Consider the following 22,252-nt stretch of genomic DNA (forward strand, 5'->3'; position numbering starts at 1 on the left):
TATTATATCTTGACCTTTCAAATAATAAGGTATTGTGGATAAAAAAAATTTGTGGTTAAGATGAATAGATGGTTAATTGATATAATATTGTTAAGGGAAAGGCATTTGAATAACAAGTGAGTGAACAAGCCCTATGACAGAAAAGAACACAACAACTGACGTTAGCCATGACGACATCGTATGGCATTCTTCATATAAATGCAGTAACGTCTTGACGCTAATCTCGTTCATATAAGTAGATGCACTTTCTTTCCCTGCAACCTTCATTCTTCAACACTTTCACTCACTTCCACTGTTACCACTGCAAGCTTCTTCATCTTTGTTTTTTCTTCTTCGCATATCCTACCTTTTGTTTTTTCTCCATAACCTCATTCTTCTCGTCATCATATGCATGCGAACCCTGTCTTCACCAAACAACTCTTTCACAACAAGAACAAGAAACAAAAACATGTGTTTTTTTTCCTTTTTTCTTGTTATTTAAGTTGTCCATTGCGGTATTCTGAGAGACGCGTTCAAAAGGAAAATACGTTTGCGTGTGGCATTCAGCCACCGATGAGTTCAGGTTTCGCACGATACACTGCATAGGTTTGTCTTTTTCCTCATTCCTTTTATTCATTCTGTTTTATTATCATTAAATTGAATCAGCCGCTTTCGTTGGTCTATTTTAAATATTCCTTTCGTTTTGCTATTTCTTTTTATATATTATCGTAGCAATACTTCAACGTTCGGTCATTCGCTTTCAGAAATCAGCAGAACAGAAGGTGTTTTTTTATTGTGTTATTTTTTCCCCATGTTTTCTTGCTGAAATGAAGTTGTTTTTATTTGATACATCAGTATCAGTGTGCTATACAAAAGAATAAACGATCAAGAGAGCGAAATAGGAAATAACGTGACAAGTGGTGGAGAAAAAAAAAATGGTGCAGAAGATGGCGAAAGGGAAATCAAACGTACGGACAGAATTAGAGTTTAATTTTAATTAATCGCGGGCCTAAACCAAGCAGAAAAAAAGCCAAATTTTATAAATAATCAAGAACAGTTCAACCAAACCTCTTCACCCTGTCGAGGGCCTCTTAGAACTTGAACCAGCCCAGATGCGCCATACATGAAACTGGAACAAAATGAAGATGTATAGAAAACATGCATATTATTTACTAATATACTTATTGATTAGTAAATATGAAACTCAAATGCTATCATTCACTATTAAGCAATAACCAAATAAATAGCTGACAAAATTGAAGATACCTCACCACCAAAAATGCAGATTAATTGTACTCTTTTGTAGTGACGTTTGTGAGTCTTGTTAAACAACGTGTTCTATTTCTTAATTACTGACGTTGACATAATGTTTACCCCGTAAGAGAGTGTAATTGGAAAGAGAGTGTTTGAAAATAAGTTAAGAATACTCTTTCACTTCAGAAAGCAAAAAGCAAACTCGGGTTAGGCGTGTATGGTTCACCATTGTCATATCTTCTACTTGTTGTTGATGATAAGTGATGACTGCATGTGCACATTTGTTTGCCCATGTTCATTTCTCTGTAGACTAAGCCTTGATCTAACTGGCAGGGGAAAATTATTTATATCTTTTTTTTCTCTCTTAAAAGTCAACTTAGCCAGAGACACGCTCTCAAATATGTCCCTTTGGCTAAAGCTTGTTACTAAAATATTCATGGTTTTTAGTTTCAAATTCTTAGGATAATGATTTTCTCTACAAAGGCATGATTATATTCTTCTTTGTTTCTTTCCAGAGAAGTCAAGGAAATGACGGTTTTTTGGAGTGTGTTTTGTGGGGAATCTGGTTGTTCGGAGGCGGGAAGAATGCCTTGCAGTTATGACTTTAGACTTCTCACCGATCCTTCTACTTGTGTCCACCATTTGTTGATCTCTTGCTTTGATGTGTTATTACTCATGATGCTTGTCTTCATCATGATCCAGAAGTCAGCATTAAAACCATCTCGGGGTATAATACAGGTGCAAAGATATTCATATTTGCAGACAGTTTCTTCCATAGTCAATGGTGTTATTGGGTTGGTGCAGTTGTTCTTAGGCATTTGGGTTTTAGAGGAAAAGTTGAGGAAAACCCAAACTGTGTTGCCTTTTGATTGGTGGTTTCTAGAAATCTTTCACGGATTAACGTGGTTGTTAGTGAGTTTAATGTTAACTCTCAAGTTGAAACAACTTCCAAGAAGGTGGTCGAGGCTTTACTCTATTCTCATCTTCTTGATTTCTGGTATTTTCTGTGCGTCATCATTGTTTTATGCAATTAGTAGCAGAAAACTATCCCTTATGATAGCTTCAGATATTCTATCTTTTCCGGGAGCAATATTATTGTTATTATGCACATATAAGGAATCCAGCTATGGAGACGCTAACAGAGAATCTGATGAAAGTCTTTATGCCCTCTTGAATGGCCAGTCTAGTGAAAAAGAATCTATTACATATGTAACACCATTTGCCAAAGCGGGATTCTTCAATAAAATGTCATTTTGGTGGTTAAATCCATTGATGAAAATGGGTAAAGAGAAAGCACTTCAGGATGAAGACATTCCAGGGTTACGGGAGGAGGATCGAGCAGAAACTCGTTATTTTCTATTTCTGGACCAACTGAACAGAGAAAAACAAAAGGATCCATCCTCGCAACCATCAGTTTTGAGGATAATACTTTTATGCCACTGGAGAGAAATTTTAGCATCAGGACTCTTTGCATTGCTCAAGGTACTTTCATTGTCTTCAGGACCTCTTCTTCTGAATTCTTTCATATTGGTTGCTGAGGGTAATGAGAGTTTCAAATATGAAGGTTTTGTGTTGGCAATATCACTTTTCCTTACAAAATCCATCGAATCCCTTTCTCAAAGGCAATGGTATTTCCGCTGCAGACTTATTGGTCTGAAAGTTAGGTCACTGCTAACTGCAGCCATTTATAGAAAGCAATTGAGGTTATCCAATTCTGCTAGATTGATGCACTCTGGTGGTGAGATAATGAATTATGTCACTGTGGATGCTTATAGAATTGGTGAGTTTCCCTATTGGTTTCACCAGACTTGGACAACTAGCCTTCAACTATGCATCTCATTAGTAATTCTTTTTCGTGCTGTTGGGCTGGCAACAATTGCCTCCTTGGTGGTGATAGTAATCACTGTTCTTTGCAATACTCCACTCGCAAAGTTACAACACAAGTTTCAGAGCAAGCTTATGGTCGCACAAGATAAGAGATTGAAGGCTTATTCTGAGGCTCTTGTGAATATGAAGGTGTTGAAGTTGTATGCATGGGAAACCAAGTTTAGAAATGCTATAGAGAGATTAAGGAATGAGGAGCTCAAATGGTTGTATGCAGTGCAATTAAGAAAGGCGTACAACACCTTTCTCTTCTGGTCCAGCCCTGTTCTGATCTCTGCTGCTTCCTTTGGTGCATGTTACTTTCTTAATGTTCCTCTGCATGCAAATAATGTTTTCACTTTTGTGGCTACTCTGCGCCTTGTTCAGGATCCAATCAGAACCATTCCTGATGTTATTGGGGTGGTCATTCAGGCAAAAGTTGCGTTTACTAGGATTGTAAAATTTCTGGAGGCACCTGAACTGCAGAGTGCAAATGCCACAAAAAGGTGTCTCGATGACAACATGAAGGGTTCAATAACAATCAAGTCTGCGAACTTTTCATGCGAAGATAATGTATCAGAGCCAACACTGAGAAACATAAATTTGGAGGTTAGACCAGGGCAAAAGGTGGCTATTTGTGGAGAGGTTGGCTCAGGCAAATCAACTCTCTTAGCAGCGATTCTCAGAGAAGTTTCTATGACTCAAGGAGAAGTAAGATTATGTTCCTTTTTGTCTATTAGATGAGATTTTCATTTGAGTAGTAATATTAGATTGATTTGATTAATAGGTACCTGATTTTGTTTTTTGGTTTTATAGCTTGAAGTGTATGGCAAGTTTGCCTATGTTTCTCAAACAGCATGGATACAATCAGGTACAGTACGTGAGAATATATTGTTTGGGGCAGACATGGATGCTGAAAAATATCAAGTAACACTTCATAGGTCTTCACTGTTGAAGGACCTTGAGTTGTTTCCCTATGGCGATCTCACTGAAATAGGAGAGAGAGGAGTTAACCTGAGTGGAGGTCAGAAGCAGCGAATTCAACTTGCACGTGCACTATATAAGAATGCTGATATATATCTCTTGGATGACCCATTCAGTGCAGTTGATGCACATACTGCAACAAATTTGTTCAACGTAATGAAAATTTCTCTTCATCCAGTACTACATTTGTTATGCTATGTCTTGCTGTTATTAACTTTTCACTGATAAATGGCTTTTCATCTGGACAGGAATACATCATTGAAGGACTTGCTGGAAAAACAGTCTTGCTCGTGACTCATCAAGTTGACTTCCTTCCAGCATTTGATTGTGTTTTGGTAATTTCTTCCATCAAGAAGCACTAGTAATGTCGTTTTTTTGTTTCCTTTTTTTGCATATAATTAATGGTTCTGTAATTACTCTTTTTTTCTACAGTTGATGTCAGATGGGGAAATTATAGAAGCTGCTCCGTATAACCATTTGTTGAGCTCAAGCCAAGAATTTCAGAACCTTGTGAATGCCCACAAAGAGACTGCTGGTTCTGACCGGCTTGTGGATGTCACATCTTCCCAGAAACATTCAAATAGTTCTAGAGATATTAGAAAAACATCTATGGAGAAACATCATGAAGCATCAAAAGGTGATCAGTTGATTAAGAAAGAAGAGAGAGAAAAAGGAGACCATGGTTTCAAACCGTATATACAGTATCTGAATCAGAGCAAAGGATATATATTATTCTCTTTGGCTGCTGTTTCTCAGCTAACGTTTGTGATTGGCCAAATATTACAAAACTCATGGATGGCAGCTAGTGTTGACAACCCTGAAGTCAGCTCTTTGAAATTGATTGTGGTTTACTTGTTGATTGGAGTTATTTCATCAACATTCTTGTTGATCAGAAGTCTTGCTACAGTGGCTTTGGGCCTTCAATCGTCAAAGTCATTATTTTTACAGCTACTGAACTCCCTTTTTCGTGCTCCCATGTCATTTTATGACTCCACTCCTTTAGGACGGATACTAACTAGGGTAAGCATATTAAACATTTTTTTTTTCTTTCCCTTTACAATGTAATGCAATGCATGGAAGCACTGATATTTTTGTCTGTTATTTCCTTGTTTAGGTCTCCTCAGATCTCAACATTGTGGACCTTGATGTTGCATTCGGCTTTTTGTTTGCTGTGGCAGCTACTTCAAATTGTTATGCTAATCTTACAGTTTTAGCAGTTGTTACTTGGCAAGTCTTGTTTGTCTCAATCCCAATGATTTATTTTGCAATCCGCTTGCAGGTGATGAACGAATCCTTCTTTGGATTACATTACATGGATAACTTGACATGAGATGATAATGACACAAATACACTTCATCCCTACATTTTTAGATAATGCAGGTTTTCGAAACCTATCTTCCATGTAGAAAATTTTTAATTTTTGGGAAGTATCTGATTTAATCAAGATTTGACTTATAAAATAAGGAAACTTGTTTACCACAAAGAAAATTCACAGTATGGAGGCTCTTTTATCTTTTCCTCTTTTAATGACTTTGTAACAATTTCTCATAGATTTAAACACTCTTATTGCAAAGTAAACATACTTATTAACCTAAATATTTCTTTTATACAGAAATATTACTTTGCTTCTGCGAAAGAACTGATGCGGTTGAATGGCACCACAAAATCCTTTGTAGCTAACCATCTTGCTGAATCTGTTGCTGGAGCTGTGACAATAAGGGCTTTTGAGGAGGAAGATCGTTTTTTTAAGAAAAATCTTGATCTAATTGATGTCAATGCTAGTCCTTACTTCCACAGTTTTGCAGCAAATGAGTGGTTGATTCAACGATTAGAAACAGTCAGTGCTGTTGTTCTTGCATCTGCTGCACTTTGCATGGTCGTACTTCCACCTGGAAGTTTCTCCTCTGGTGAGACTTTTTCCATTATTACTTTTGGAAAGCTAAATGTTGTGTTATTCGTGCAATGATGTTTTTCATCATAAGCTGGGTCCAATGCAAGTATTATAATTTCAACTTATGATGTTATTTCAGGATTTATTGGCATGGCTCTCTCTTATGGCCTTTCACTTAACGTCTCATTGGTATTTTCAATTCAAAATCAATGCAATGTAGCGAACTATATAATATCAGTGGAGAGGCTAAATCAGTATATGCATATACCAAGTGAGGCACCAGAAGTTATAGAAGGAAATCGTCCTCCTGCGAATTGGCCAGTTGCTGGTCGAGTACAGATAAATGAATTGCAGGTATTCATTACTTTTTCAAAACATGTTGCTTAAAAATGGGATTGAACCCGTGACCCGAAGCTCCTAATTTGCTTCTTGGTATCAAAATAGATACGTTACAGGCCTGATGCACCACTAGTACTGCGTGGAATCACATGCACGTTTGAAGGAGGGCACAAAATTGGTATTGTTGGCAGAACAGGCAGTGGAAAATCCACTCTCATAGGTGCTCTTTTCCGTCTGGTAGAACCTGCTGGTGGACAAATAGTTGTTGATGGCATAGACATCGGTTCTATTGGTCTTCATGACTTGAGGTCACGCTTTGCTATCATACCTCAAGATCCTACCCTTTTTAATGGCACTGTCAGATACAATTTGGACCCCTTATCTCAACACTCTGATCAAGAGATATGGGAGGTAATCACATTCATGCTTTCTAATTTTTCAGTATTTTGTAGTGTCTTTTATGTCTTTTTATCTCTACTTTGTTTGTATGTGTGGACTGATTTTAGCTTCAATGTGAAGGTTCTTGGGAAGTGTCAGTTACAAGAGGCTGTTCAAGAGAAAGAAGAGGGATTAGGATTAGACTCTTCAGGTACACTTGATGTTTTGTTGCTTGCTACAACTCTGCTCTGACAAATTGTTCCGTGAGTATTAATGAGTAGTGGCAAATTGTTGTACAGTTGTTGAAGCTGGAGCAAACTGGAGCATGGGACAGCGACAACTATTTTGTTTAGGACGTGCTCTTCTACGCAGAAGTCGCATATTGGTGCTTGATGAAGCAACTGCATCAATTGATAATGCAACTGATTTGATTTTGCAGAAAACCATTCGAACCGAGTTTGCAGATTGTACAGTTATCACGGTAGCTCACAGGATCCCAACTGTGATGGATTGCACCAAGGTTCTTGCCATTAGTGATGGTATGTTGCGCTTCCAAAATAATCTATAATTCTGATGATGTAAGTTTTGAAATAATTGATCATGCGTTGGAAAGGTTAATGTTTATGACTATGTTTTTTTTTTTTTCAGGAAAACTGGTGGAGTATGATGAGCCAATGAAGTTGATAAAGAGAGAAGGATCACTGTTTGGGAATCTTGTCAAAGAATATTGGTCTCATTTTCAGTCTGCAGAATCTCAATGAGACTGGCTGAACAAGATTTTTGGAATAGCTGCCATGTCTTTTTTTCTGTAACATTGACAAGTCAAGAAAGTGTATTTAGATTAGAAGTAGGATGGAAAATGCATTGTATTTGGACAAACTAAGAAAATAGTGCAAAGCTATTTCGTCAGTTGTTGTTTACAATGTGTCGTTTAATTGGAAAAATTGTTGGATGTTGTCAGAAGCACCGGTATTTCTATCAATTTTAGCCATCTCTCTACCAAGTCTTCTTTCCAGGAATAAAATTTTGAAAATATATTTTGCTAGCACATTCTCAATTTTGTAACTTAACCTATTTTATGTCTGGGTTAAATATGTTTTTGGTCCTTCAAGTTTCAGCGAAATTTGGAATTAGTCTCTCATCAAAACTTTTGACCAATTTAGTCCTTCATCTTTCAAAATGCGTAAATTTAGTCCTTTTAACCAAATTTTGTTAAGTTTATTTGACATTTCAAACACATTTCATGATAGTATTTAAATTATTTACATTGTTTGACACATTTTTGCTTCAATATTAACTTAAATACTATCATGAAATGCGCTTGAAACATCAGATAAACTTAACAAAAATTGGTTAAAAAGACTAAATTCACACATTTTGAAAGATGAAGGACTAAATTGATATAAAATTTTGATGAGGGACTAATTCCAAAATTCACTGAAACTTGAGGGAGCAAAAACATATTTAACCCTTTATCTCTACGTAGAAATGACTTTTCATTTTGATTAAGAAATTTGTTTTTCAATGATTAAGAAAAATGTTTAAAATCTTTATTAAGACTATGTTTTTTTGAGGAGATGTTCTTTTCATCCTTTTATTTTTGAAGACATTAGAAGGTGATGGATACAAAATTACCATTTTATCCTCGTTATATTTATTTTTTTACCTCTTTTATCCTCGTCATTTTTTTACACTTGTTTAAATTAATTTGTATGTTTACATTAATTTTACAAATTATTTTAATCTATTTAATATATCAAAAACTATTTGTATGTTTAATTTTGTAATTTGTCCATAAATTTATCTTTTAATCTTAAATTATTTTGTTAATAAATTTTTCAATAAAATTTTGTTTTCAATTATTTGTTAATCATTTAATGAAATATTAAAAAAATATTTTTTATTTATTCTAGTCTTTCAATTTTGATATGTTTTTTTCTACGCTCCATGAGAAAATATTATTTACTTTAAAATTTTTAAATTACTTAATTTATTAATATTTATCAATTTTAACTTTTTAACAAATAAATATATGTAATTTTAGTTTTAATTTATTAATAAAAATAAATAAAATTTTATTATTAATAAACATCTAAAAATCTAAAAATTAAAAAATATATAAGCAATATATAATTTATAAAATTTGAAAAAAAGAAAAATAAAATCAAAAAATCTTACCTATATTATTAACAAACATAATCAAATTAAAAAATATGTTCATATCAAATAAACAAAAAAATTTATATTTCAAAGACTTAAAAACAAAAAATATATATAACATAAATAAATTATTTTTCATGTAAACATTAAATTGATAAATGTCAAATTTAATTTCATACCAAATAAATTTGATTATTCATTTTTTTATAAATATATTTTTATTATTTCACACAATTAATATAAATTAAATAAATTATTCTAAATGATTTATATAGCATTTTATATTACTTTTAACATTAGGGATATTTTGGTAATCTCAATTTTTTATCTATTAATTTTTTTTAATATATCACATCACTCAATTTAATCGCAAATTTTCACCAATTTTACTTTCTAATCTACTCTAAATTACCTCATAATCCCTTAAAAAGAACAACATCAATTTCATCATCTAATCCTTCCCATCTCTTCTTCTTCCTGTCCTTTTAATCATTCCTTTGAAAAGAACAAAGCCTACAACTCATATGGTGAAATCATATTTTTTAATCACTTGACTGTCGGGTTGCTTTAAGACATAATGAATTATTTTTAATCCTTCCCATCTCTATTAGGTTTGAATTTTGGGTTCATTCTATTTTTGTTTGAAAATCTTAATTACATCATCAATTATTTTTTTAGTTTCCTTTTAAACATGTGTTGCAATTTGTGGTTTCCGTTAGGATAAATATCATGTGAAAAGTTAACTATTTTTTTAAAACTATACAATTTAATCTTCTTTAAATTAAAATCAAATTTAACTTTTATATAAATATTATAATAATATTTTTAACAAGATTAAATTTATATATATTTTTTACTCTATTTAAATTTTGTTTTAAAATTTTAAATAAAATATATTTATTTTAAATTGTTATGAAGTTGTTTTAAAATTTTATATTTGAATTTATAAAATTATTATTTTTAAACCAATCCTAACATTTGTATAGAAATTATTTATGTATAAATATTTGAAATAAAATTTAAATTAAGTTCAATGTAAAATATAAATTTAAATATACTTAATCTTGTTAAAAATAATTTCAATAAAGATATCATCATAACATTTTTATATAAAAGTTGAATTTGTTCTCGATCTGGAAAGAGATGAAATTGATAGTTAAAAAAAATGAGACTAAATTAAGCAAAATAACAAATATAGAGACAAAATCAAGATTTTTCACATAATATTTGTCCCAACATGTGACTTTGTCATTACTAATCTACATAACATGATCTCTAATTTGATACATGACAATTTAAAAAAATAAAATAAAATAAAATAAAAATAAAAAACTTGACGTAAGGCATTAGTTAATGTTGCTAGTACTATATTAACAAAAATAACTAAATTGCAACATACTTTAAAAAATAGGATCAAATTAAAATTAAAAAAATTTGGTGATCTAATTAATATTAAAAAAAAACTAACCAAGGATTTAAACATTTTTTTTTTATTTAGAGAAGTTTGCTCAGAAGTTATTTTAACATAATTTCTTTGTATGAAAATAGAAATAAAGACAGATTTTGACTTTAATATAGTACTTGTTTGGAAAGATTTACCATTCACATTAATCAAAAAGGAATGATTGTAGGATTTGGAGGATTATGCTCTTTTCTTTTTCATCTATGATGATTCATGGGAAAAGACTTCTATAATCTCGACTCATTTCTACTTTTAAAATTATAATTATAATAATAATAATTATATCTTAAATTTTTAAAATATTTACCAAAAGAACTTTTTCGATAGGTAAATGTATTGTATTTTATTATTATTTTTATTAAAATAATTTTGTTTATAATTTATTCATTTAAATCTTTTTTATAAAATAAATTTAACTCATCTCAATGTAATTTTAGTATTTTCAACAGTCTTATTTTTCTTTTAATTTAACTTAATTTTTTAATATATCATATTAATCAAATAACTCACCCAATTTCATAAACTTTAGTTATAAATTCATTCATTTTCACTTTCAAATCTTTAAAAAAAAAATAACACTAACTTTTACCCTTTAATTCACTAAAATATATCATCACCCTCTCTCTCCAAATTAATCTTGACAAGTAAACAAATTAAGAAGGGTTAAATATGTTTTTGGTCCCTCAAGTTTTAGTGAATTTTGGAATTAGTCCCTCATCAAAACTTTATACCAATTTAGTCCTTCATCTTTCAAAATGCATGAATTTAGTCCTTTTAACCAAATTTTGTTAAGTTTATCTGATGTTTCAAGCGCATTTCATGATAGTATTTAAGTTAACATTGAAGCAAAAATGTGTCAAACAATGTAAATAATTTAAATACTATCATGAAATGCGCTTGAAACGTCAGATAAACTTAACAAAATTTGGTTAAAAAGACTAAATTCACACTTTTTGAAAGATGAAGGACTAAATTAGTCAAAAATTTTGATGAGGGACTAATTTCAAATTTTGCTAAAACTTGAAGGACCAAAAACATATTTAACCCAATTAAGAATTACTTTAACTTATTATTCTAAAGCATAGCATGCTTTTTCACGTGTCTGGTGTCCAACATTGACGCCAAACGAGAATTTAGGAATTCGAAAACGGGCGTTGACCAGTGATAGTTATCATATCATATTCCCCAATCTCATCATACTGAGAGCACTTGCAGACATTATGGACTGCATTTTATTATTAATTTCACATTTCAGACATTACCTTATTCCTTTACTCAAATTAATCCACAAAATCCTATTCATATCGGATTTCTTCCTTAATATATTACACCAATCACTATCTAATCCAAATATTCAACGTAACATTTCTTCCTTCTACACTGTATATCCATTAACTATATATCTTATAATATTTATATCTATAAGAGTAATAATCATTTCATATTAATTTAATTTAAATTATTTTTTATTTTATCAACTTCAATTTAAGAATCAATCCTTTTTAACTAGCTTTTAGTCAAATTTATATTTATTTCAACAAATGTTGCTATACGAATAAAATGTTTCTTGATTCGAATTAATACGAAGACTAACTGAATAATAACTCGTATGCATCAGAAAGATACTTTTCTAATAGTTTAACTTTATATACCGATATTTTAATAGTTTTAATTAATTAATTCTATATTTTTTAAATAATTATTATATAAGAGTTAACAGTTTTTAATTACGTAGCATTCCATAATTGGACAATTTTGTAAAATAACGTTTACACTATAAATATATTCCGGTAAACTTTTAATCTTTAAAATATTTCACTTCATAAAAATACAATTCAATTAAAATACATTAATCAGTGTATAAATTACACTTTTATTAATTAACTATAATGTTTAATTAATGACTAATTTTAATAACAAAAAATAATTATTTTTTATAGTAATGAATTTAGATACTAATTATAAATAAAAATTATTGATAATTAAAATAATTTCTAAATTGGTTCTTTAAATTTTTTATGGTAGTGGATTGATTTTTGGATTGATCACTAATATTAACTATCAGGTTTTAATTAAAAAAAAAATTACTTTAAATTTGTATCTAAATTGGTCATTAATAACACAAATTTTGTGATTAATTTTTTATTTTTTTTGGTATAAAATACCTTTGTAATTAATGTTAATAATCAATTAACTATAGTGACCAAATTAAAAAATAACTTAAAAACTATTTTAATTACTAATTAATTATCAAAAATTTTCAATTTATAAATTGATATCTCATTATAATATCTAATTATTTTACATCTTTAAAATTTGTTCATTAATTAGACATTTTATATATAGTTTGTCATATTGACTTTGATATATTTAAAATATTTTTCTTTCTAAAAAGAATGTAAAGTTTGTAGACAATGTACTAAACACAAGTCTCTAAAAGGTTTAGCAATAAAAACATGTTTATTTATTTATTGATGGATAAATATTTGCACAAGTTTTCTACATATCTTAGAAACAGGAATTGGTCAGAATTAGAATGTCACGCTTGCATTAATGCTTATTCAGCTGACTTTTGCTGTGATAATCTGTTCAAAGGTTTTGGCACTTTACGTAATCGAGTCTATTACTGTTTCTTTTACCGAATATATAGTATTTAATAGAAATAAGATAAATTTATAAGTAAAATGGTATTAAAATCATTATTAATTTATTATTTGTTAAATATATAATGTCATCTAAATATATTAAAAATTCTAAAATTGGTATATAATGAGTACCAATACACTTCATCCTTTTTATATGTAATAGAATAATTTACAAATATAACACAGTAACAAACACCAACCTTTTTCTGATTTTCAATAGTTAGCCCTTGTCGTAGTTTTGACTTTTGATTGATCTGGTTCATAAACATAGATAAACATAAACACTGATAATGATAATGATAGTGGAAACTATACTAAAGACCCCACAAATTATTCGAGAGATAATGCAGTTGTTCAAAATTAAAGGTCTTTGACCTTTTCCCGAAGAAAATGACATCTCCAGAGTCAACACCCTAATTCAAATCTTCAAACTTCAAAGCTGTGAAAAGGCAGAGCTATTGGCTCTATAAGTATCAAAGGTGCAAGGAACCCTTCACAACACGCCAAAGGGTAGAAAACAGAAGCTAAACCCAACTTTACAAAAATGGTGAAGACCAAAATTTCTCTTCTCCTTCCTCTCCTCTTCTTCACTCTCGTCGGAACCTCTCATGCCGGCGGCATAGCCATCTACTGGGGCCAAAACGGCAACGAGGGAACGCTTTCCGAAGCATGTGACACAGGGAGATACACCCACGTCAACATAGCTTTCCTCAACAAATTCGGCAATGGCCAAACCCCAGAAATGAACCTGGCTGGTCACTGCAACCCCGCAACCAATTCCTGCACAAAGTTCAGCGCTCAAATCAAGTACTGCCAAAGCAAAAACATCAAGGTCTTGCTTTCCATAGGTGGTGGCATTGGAACCTACACTTTGGCTTCCGTTGAGGATGCAAGGAACGTTTCAACCTTCCTTTGGAACACTTTCTTGGGAGGCCACTCATCAACAAGACCACTAGGTGATGCTGTGTTAGATGGCATAGATTTCGACATAGAACAAGGCTCAACGCAAAACTATGACCACCTTGCACGTTTCCTCAAGGCGTATAGTAAGAAAGGGAAGAAGAGGGTATACCTAGGTGCTGCCCCTCAGTGTCCAATTCCCGATAGGTTTTTGGGCACTGCCCTAGACACGGGCCTATTTGACTTTGTTTGGGTTCAGTTCTACAACAACCCTCCATGTCAGTACGCTGATGGCAACGTCACCAACCTTCTGAATTCTTGGAAGCGTTGGACTAGTACAGTACCTGCTGGGAAGATATTCCTAGGGTTGCCGGCGGCTCCGGCAGCCGCTGGCAGCGGTTTCGTCCCGGCCGATGTGTTGACCTCTAAAATCCTGCCGGTGATTAAGAAGTCACGAAAATATGGTGGGGTGATGCTGTGGTCAAGATTCTTTGATGTTCAGAACGGGTATAGTGCTTCAATTATTGGCAGCGTGTGAAGTTGTAATTCAGCGGTGAATTTTTTATGTCCAAGTTGTGATTTGAAAAAGTAGTAGCTATGAGAAAAAGAATAATGTTGTACTTTTTGTGGAATTGTTTATGGTTATCTAAATTGTAGGCGCATGTTATGTTGACCTTAGCCTTCTCTTGAATCATACTTCAACTATATTTCTGTTGACGTGAAAGAGTTTCGATTTTTAGTTGAAAACAAGCATGGGAGAGATTAAGAAAGATTAAGAAATTCTGACTTTCCATTTCCAGTGTTTATATGTGGGAAGTTCCACATCCATCCAAAATAAAATCAATTTATAGTAAACACAGCAAATTTCATTGATGAGGTTAAATTAAATTTAAAATTCACTGCTTAATACAAAGATCTATCTATAATATAATATAATATGTGGGAGATTTTTTGACATGATAAAAGTAATTAATTAATAGGAGGCTTTTAATCACCTCGTTGACTTTTCTGTTTGAAGTGCAAGATGAATAGAATCAATTTTTTTTTTTCTAATTGGGAAAGATTTATGTATTCAGAAGTCTGATGAGTCGTTCCCCAACTGAGCACGAAAGGGTAATTTTTTTGTTAGAACTAATAACTTTTTGTAACAGATAATTATTTTTCACCTTTTACATTTACTAAAAGATCATTTTTCTACTTTTACATTTTGAAAACTAGTTTGAACGTAAATTCAAAACATTCAGTTAAGTAATTATATTTTTCTTAATATTTTTTATAAACTGTACCTGAGAGAAGATAGTTTTACGAAGGGACTACTGCTCTGTTTACGGGTGGTGACGAAAAAAACCATGAAGATGAGAAATTTATGGAAAAATGTTCTTTTTGTTAGAAAAATTAATAATTTTTTGTACTAATTATTTTATTTATTATTTTATAAGAAAAGATTTGAAAAAAAAAATAAAAAACACTTATTATTATTGTGCGCACTGATTCCACTTTGGTGGTCGATTACTTGTCCTGTACAACAAGAAGCCATGGCAGTAAGCCGGGACAACATAGAAGTGATAACCTTGTTAACATTGCTCACCATGTGTTTGTTTCAGGGCCACACAAAAGTAAAAAATACATATAGGAATTAAAAATATATTTTTATGAACATTAGTATGGCCCACCAATGCAATCATTCTGCTCGAGGATATATCCCACATGCACATATGCACCATTTCAACCTTTTTTCTTAATATATAAATTATAAAACTTTGATTTATCCATTATAATATATTTGATTTGAATTTTATATTTATTTTGAATTATGAGAGCCTATAATTATGTTTATTTAATTATTATTATTATTATAAAATAATGATATTATGATCTTTTTTAATATTATTTTATATTATTTAATTCTTATAGTGATTTTGTTAATAATAAATAACCAGCAATGGAGCATATATGGAACAATCACAAAAAAAATAGGATGACATTAAAGCATAAATGAAAAAATGAAAAAAGAAAAAAAGTGAAAATCCTAGGCAACAACCAACGAAAATTCAATCTGCATCAACCCGTTTCATTCTGTTTACACTGTTCGGACCTGAATATTGTGAGTGGATTGGGACCTCCATATGGGTTGTTTGCCACTTTGTACCAGTGCTACTTCTTCTCCTGCTTTCACCATTCCTTGCTTCTGCATATGGAAACAAAAAGAATGATCATAAGAAAACTAAATAAAAAGGAAAAACTACAACCCTGTGAACCTTTTTTGGCCTCAAAAAAAACATCCTCTTATATCCAAGTGAAACTAGACTCAAATCCCTTATAGATTTGTGACTTGTGAATAGAAGAAGTGATCAATAGAAAAAAATCCGACAAAGGATGACCAATCAAATTTCTCATTAGTCATCAACAAAGTTGGTAGTTAAATATGAAACAGGTAGTTAACTACTCTGAGCCTGTTTACATGCTTATATACTATTTCAATCACTGAAGATATCCTTCTAATATTACCTGCAGCAGATCCAGGGCTCTAGTGAAAGTCTCTTCGGCATCTTCAGAGAATTTCATGTAAATTGGACAGACTCCTTGATACAAAGCCAACCTTTGTTGTGTCCTCTTTCTGCATGGTCAGCAAAATGAGGTCATGGTTTTCAATTGAATTATATATTCCAATTTAAGAAATCAGATTCACAGACATCCAATTAAGAAAATGAGAAAAAAAAATTATTAAGGAAATATATTGATAAATGACAACAGTAGAACACAAATACCCAAAAAAACTTGGGCACAGATGCAATTGGCTACTTCTGGTAGAAGAAACAACTTCTTAGTAAGTTTTAAAAAGTTCTTTCAGAGGCAGGAAAAACGGATTTCCAAACAGGCTATAAATTAGTTTACTAACTACCTAGTACATTCTGCAACTTCAAAAGTAAACTGTTTTTCGTATGGTCGGAAGAGAGAAAGCGACAAAGGAACTTACTGATCTGTGAAAGCAAATATCGTGCCTGAAGGTCTGTAGTGGCTCAGTAGGATAGCCATGAAGCCTGATCTGGTGAAGACAACAGTTGAGGTTCCGAGGGTATTAGACATCATGGTTGCATGATAAGCAAACATCTCACTCGTGTGGTTCTACTCAGCACAAAAAATATCACATTTCAGTACCAACATAGAATTAGAACATAATGGTTAAAATTAAGCAGAGTCATTAAGTTTAAATTTCAAACCTTGAATACGTTGCCAATATTAGGTGGCAATTGACCACCAGTTATAGTGGCTTCTGTCCGTAATGCTACAGTGTGCATTACTTTCACAGCTTTCAGTGGGAACCTGCATTATAATGAATGTAGTTATTATATACTCACATTCAATGAATGTTACCTTTAGATTACTCTTCCATGTCACTAAGTAGACTGCTACAAATGAAACCACATATTGACACTCCAGCATGTAAAATCACAATATCAACTCTCAACTATAACACCATTAAAAACTAATTTTTCAAGGTACCACCAATTTGTTGTGATATTAGTAAGAACTCCAATAGGAGAATATCAGGTTATTTGGACAATTCAAGGCATAGAACTAGTACTTACTTTCCATGAGCTGTTTCCCCAGAAAGCATTATTGCGTCAGAACCTTCTCTAACAGCAATTGCAATATCAGATACCTCAGCTCTGGTTGGTGTCGGGTGAACAATCATGCTTTCCAGCATATTTGTTGCCACAATAACGGCCTTTCCCATGCTTCGGCATATGCTGATTATCTCTTCCTGCATTACCAGGCATTATTGATGAAGAACTCAAATTCATGTCCAGTTATGGAAGCAATATGCAATAATTTTCTTTACCATTAACTCATTTCTGTTTAAAAGGATTTTTACCTGCAAAAGTGGAACTTCTTCAATAGGGAGCTCTGCACCAAGATCTCCTCTTGCAACCATGGCCTAAACAGGATGCCAAAAGTAGACAGTTCAATATCAACAAATACTAAACTAATGCTCCAAAAATTTAATACACTACCTCTAAGAAAAATACTCAATGCTAAAGATTTATGCTTTTACAATATGAGCTAAATCATTTGTACTCCCAAAATCAAGAAGTAACCATAGTGAGAAAAAAAATATAAGGATTAGATTAACACCCCATCAGATGCTGTAATAATTGAATGCAAGTTTGGGATAGAGTCTGCACTTTCAATTTTTACAATGACGTGTATATCAGCATCACAGCCTGCAGTGTTGAGTGGACAATTTATCATATTTCAAAATAATTAGAGAAATTAATCGGATGGACTAACTAAAAAATTACAGTTATCTTGAATATTTACTTTTCAAATAATTCTTCAGTTCATGAACTACTTGTGCATCCTTCACAAAAGAAACAGCATAGAAATCAACTTTGTTATCCACTCCAAATTTAATGTCATCCCAATCCTTCTCTGCAACAAAACAACAAAAATATTATGTATTTGAGAAATCAACATAATATTAATCTTCGTTCAGTAGCCATAACCCATCCACATGGATAGCCATGTAGAAAAAGATAGACAAATATTTAAAAAATATATATGTCAAGAATGGAAATAGTAATCCCAAATCTAACCAGTTATGGAAGGCAGTGTTGCACTTTTTCCTCTAACATTCAAATGTCTCCTTGACTTGAGCTCTCCTCCATCAACAACTTCACATTTCACAGAATCCTCTGTCTTAGACTTCACGACCAAAGACATCATACCACCTACATCATACACAACAGGAGACACCACTGACTCAGTATTAACTCTTCCCGAGATAAATAGGCAAATTAAGATATCGTCCACCAACAATTAAACATATAATAAGTGTGTTTGGAAAGTGACTTGAGCAGTTTATAAGGTACTTTAATTAGCTTATAAGCTTGGTTGGTACACAAGCTTATTCTAGTAACTTATAGTTTATTAAGAAATACCATCAACAAGAAGCATGTCCCCCACTTCCACATCATTGACAAAATCATCATAGTTCACGCTAACACAATCTGCAGTTCCAACACCTCTCCGGATGGTAAAAGTGAATTCCTGCCCAGGTGTTAATACAATTGGTTGAGGCAAATCCCCGCTCCTAACTTCAGGACCCTGAAAACATAGAAAACGAATTATCATGGAAATATGGTATGAACAAAGTATCCTTAGAAACAGCAGTGGATTGAAGGAGGAACTTAGGCATTACCTTGGTATCAAGCATAATTGCAATGGCATTGTCCTTGGATTGAGCATTATATTCTTTAACCAAATCAATAACTTTCTGATGAGAAGCATGGTCTCCATGAGACATATTCATACGGGCGACATTCATCCCAGCCTCAGCCAGCTTCCAGATCATTTCCCTGGTGTTGGTAGAAGGACCAATGGTGCAAACAATCTTTGTCTTCCTCCTAAACGTTGGTTTGGACCACATTCCAACCGCAATGTCACCAAGTTGCTGCATCCCTCGCAACTGCTGCAACTCCTCCTCGATCTGTTCACCGCAACACTAAATGGGTTACAACTCAACCATTTCCGCAAGCACCAGCCATTGCTTTATGAAAAATACTCACCATACACTCACGTTCACTTCTATCTGATTTCCACCCAATTTTCTTCTGATTCATATCTTCATTTTCTATCCATCACTTACCATATTTATCACTTTTCTTACTTAAAAAAAAAAAAAATACTCACCATGAACTCACTTTCTCTGCCGTCTCATCTAAACCCAATTTTCTTTTCATGCCCCTCTTCATTTATATGACATCATTTATCCACGAATTTAGGTTTCAAACGGACTCAATTGAAAAACCTTACTCTAAGTGAGTGTTCCTCCATTTCTATATACTATTTTGGCCATATACCTACTCATTGAATGGATCTCCAACCCTTTATCTCTCTACATTCTCTTCTTTCTTCCTATCTCTCTTCCTTCCACCCAAATCCACCATGCTTTTAGGTGGAAGTTTCTCATTACTCTACTTCCATTTCAGGTCTTTCCATCCAAAACAACAAATTTTCTAACTTCCCCATCACATATTTCACAGCAACAGAGGGAAAAGTACAGTGTGAGAGAGAAAAAGCACAAACCTTAGAATCATCCGCGGGTGACACGGGGACAACTTCAGCCGGTGCAGATTTCCTCGCATTGACGCGGCAACTGGGGTAGCGAACTTTGCAGCGGTTTTTACTTTGTTGTGGTAACACTTTCGAAGCAAAAGTTGGAGGCTTCAACGATGTTGGCGGCCTGTGGAGTGCAGATCCCGAGGTGGGGCGCGTGAGGGAGGAGTGAATGGATCGAGTAGCAACAACCTGAGACATTTTTGCACAGAGAGAGGGTAATGGAGTGTGTGAAGAAGGTACAAAGGCTAAAAGGGTGAAGAAGAAGAAGGTGCAGTTAAAGGATTGGAGAAATCGCCGTTGTATTGGGCAAAGGTAGACAGGTATAATGTGGAGGGGCCGATAACAAGACAGAAGACATAAAACCAATCTTCGGTTTTATCGAATTGACCACTGTCGTGTTTGCTCCCATAAACTAAACACACTTTTGAAAGCGAGTAATCTAAGTGCGATTCTTATTATTTTAACATCTTTCTTTAGATGCTCACTGTTGTATGATTCATTACTACAATAGATACGTGTTATCACAGAAAAGACACAAGAAAGACGAGAATATCCTTTGTATCCTCATTTCTTGGAGTATTTAATAAACTGTTAGTGTATTATAACTAACTTGCCTAAGACTAAGACCCGTGGTACCGGTACGCACGCGTTTTTTTTTTTAATTAAATAATATAATAATTATTATATTTAAATAAATAAGTTATATATATATATATATATATATATATATTAATTGTTAGATTTATATATAGTAAATAAATGTGATATTGACATAAAAATTTTAATAATTTTAAAAAATATATATTATTATGTTCTAACATATATTAAAAAAAATTATATAGAAATTTTTAATATTAAAATGTATAATAATAATTAAATTGATGTATAATTATTAATTTAAGAAATGACAAAATAAATATAAGTTATTGTTACAAATTTGAAGTTTAAATTTAGATCTTAAATGTATGAACTTAAAACATGATGATAATAAGATGTTATTCATTACATTATATTTAGAAAATATGTCAATAAATTTGATGGATTATTATGTATTTGATAATTTCGTAGTTGTGAAGCTTTATTTGGAAAAATTGATTACATATAGCCATGGTTGTTAAAAAATAATAACAAAAACTAATGTATTTTTCAATGTAATATACTGTTTTTTTTTTAGTTTGATGTTTAATATTTTTTTATATTTAAATGCATTTATGAATAGTGTGATATATAATAATAATAATATCAATGTAATGATTAAAATGTACACAATTTTGGGTAACATGAAAATAAATACTTAAATTAAATGGTTAATCATTATAATTATTCAATATTAATTATTCATATTTAATTAATTATTATTAATATTTTGTTTGGATTTAAGGATGATTTTTTGAGAATGATAAAAAAACATTTTAATAGATAAAATTGTAAGATGACTAAATTATCTATGTAATAAAAATTATTATTATTGTTAATATTATTAATTTGGTATGATTAATATAAATGTATTTATATTATTATTTTTATATTTTTCATTGTTATTACAATTTTATATTATTAATATTATAATTTTTGATTATCATATAAATTTATTTATATTATTATATTATTATTACTTTTTATTATTAATATTAATAATTTTTTATTATTAAGATATAAATTTGTTTATGTCATTATCATATATCATTATTATTATTTAATAAATATATTTTAATTATTATTATGTAAATTAATTAAAATGTATATTTATGATATTCAATTTGGAATTTATTTTATTTTATATAACTATCTTTACATATTTATTTAAAACATCAAGTTACACTTTCTTATATAATATAATCATTTTAAATCTGAAAATACATTTTGGATTAATCCAAAAAGCACTTAAAAATATATATTATATTTAAATTAATCTTAATAATAGTAAATTAGTATCTTTACTATTAAATAAAATATAATGAATCTAGACAAGAAAAATATTCGTATAAAAATAACTTTGAAATATTAGATGAAATTATTTTGGTTGGTCTTCATTTGATCGGTACTTTCATATGAAGTTGATATATTTAATGAGCAAATTATGATATTATCATTAAAATATTTTAATTACTCTGAATAATATTAATAGTAATTGAAATTGAAAGGTGCAGAAAGCAATGACAAAGATGCCAATAGAAAAAGCCAGTTGGCAAACCACTGTAATAGCCCGTTATCAAAGCCCACCCAAATACCAAAGAAAATAAACGACATCGTTTTGTTCTGTTAGCAAACTAC

The 22,252-nt window shown here is 31.4% G+C and overlaps 3 protein-coding genes across 4 annotated transcripts; 2 read left to right on the plus strand and 1 right to left on the minus strand.

Annotated features, from left to right (window-relative positions):
* The first annotated feature begins 230 nt into the window (after nucleotides 1-230).
* Nucleotides 231-7,733, plus strand: LOC114190941 (ABC transporter C family member 10-like). 2 transcript variants are annotated; one of them, XM_028080029.1, is made up of 12 exons: nucleotides 231-585; nucleotides 1,749-3,807; nucleotides 3,913-4,233; nucleotides 4,329-4,415; nucleotides 4,513-5,100; nucleotides 5,195-5,359; nucleotides 5,693-5,987; nucleotides 6,111-6,325; nucleotides 6,416-6,721; nucleotides 6,830-6,899; nucleotides 6,988-7,227; nucleotides 7,337-7,733. In XM_028080029.1, exons 2-12 carry the CDS (start codon nucleotides 1,762-1,764, stop codon nucleotides 7,447-7,449), a joined length of 4,446 nt encoding a protein of 1,481 aa, XP_027935830.1. In that variant the 5' UTR covers nucleotides 231-585; nucleotides 1,749-1,761; the 3' UTR covers nucleotides 7,450-7,733. The 2 variants fall into 2 exon arrangements, with proteins under 2 accessions (XP_027935830.1, XP_027935831.1); XM_028080030.1 differs by lacking the exon at nucleotides 231-585 and having other exon boundaries at nucleotides 1,457-3,807.
* A 5,705-nt stretch (nucleotides 7,734-13,438) lies between these two features.
* On the plus strand, nucleotides 13,439-14,572 carry LOC114190031 (hevamine-A-like). Its single transcript, XM_028078780.1, has one exon. The coding sequence runs from the start codon at nucleotides 13,500-13,502 to the stop codon at nucleotides 14,391-14,393; it is 894 nt and encodes a 297-aa protein (XP_027934581.1). The 5' UTR covers nucleotides 13,439-13,499; the 3' UTR covers nucleotides 14,394-14,572.
* A 1,237-nt stretch (nucleotides 14,573-15,809) lies between these two features.
* Nucleotides 15,810-20,404, minus strand: LOC114189835 (plastidial pyruvate kinase 2-like). The gene is made up of 12 exons (XM_028078545.1): nucleotides 19,946-20,404; nucleotides 19,059-19,346; nucleotides 18,799-18,964; nucleotides 18,454-18,588; nucleotides 18,179-18,289; nucleotides 17,993-18,081; nucleotides 17,733-17,795; nucleotides 17,446-17,621; nucleotides 17,077-17,179; nucleotides 16,833-16,981; nucleotides 16,364-16,472; nucleotides 15,810-16,043 (listed from the first exon to the last, which is right to left on the minus strand). Exons 1-12 carry the CDS (start codon nucleotides 20,174-20,176, stop codon nucleotides 15,936-15,938), a joined length of 1,728 nt encoding a protein of 575 aa, XP_027934346.1. The 5' UTR covers nucleotides 20,177-20,404; the 3' UTR covers nucleotides 15,810-15,935.
* Between the last annotated feature and the right edge of the window lie 1,848 nt (nucleotides 20,405-22,252).

Source organism: Vigna unguiculata, chromosome 7 (genome assembly GCF_004118075.2).
Source record: "Vigna unguiculata cultivar IT97K-499-35 chromosome 7, ASM411807v1, whole genome shotgun sequence".
NCBI classification, from domain to species: domain Eukaryota; kingdom Viridiplantae; phylum Streptophyta; class Magnoliopsida; order Fabales; family Fabaceae; genus Vigna; species Vigna unguiculata.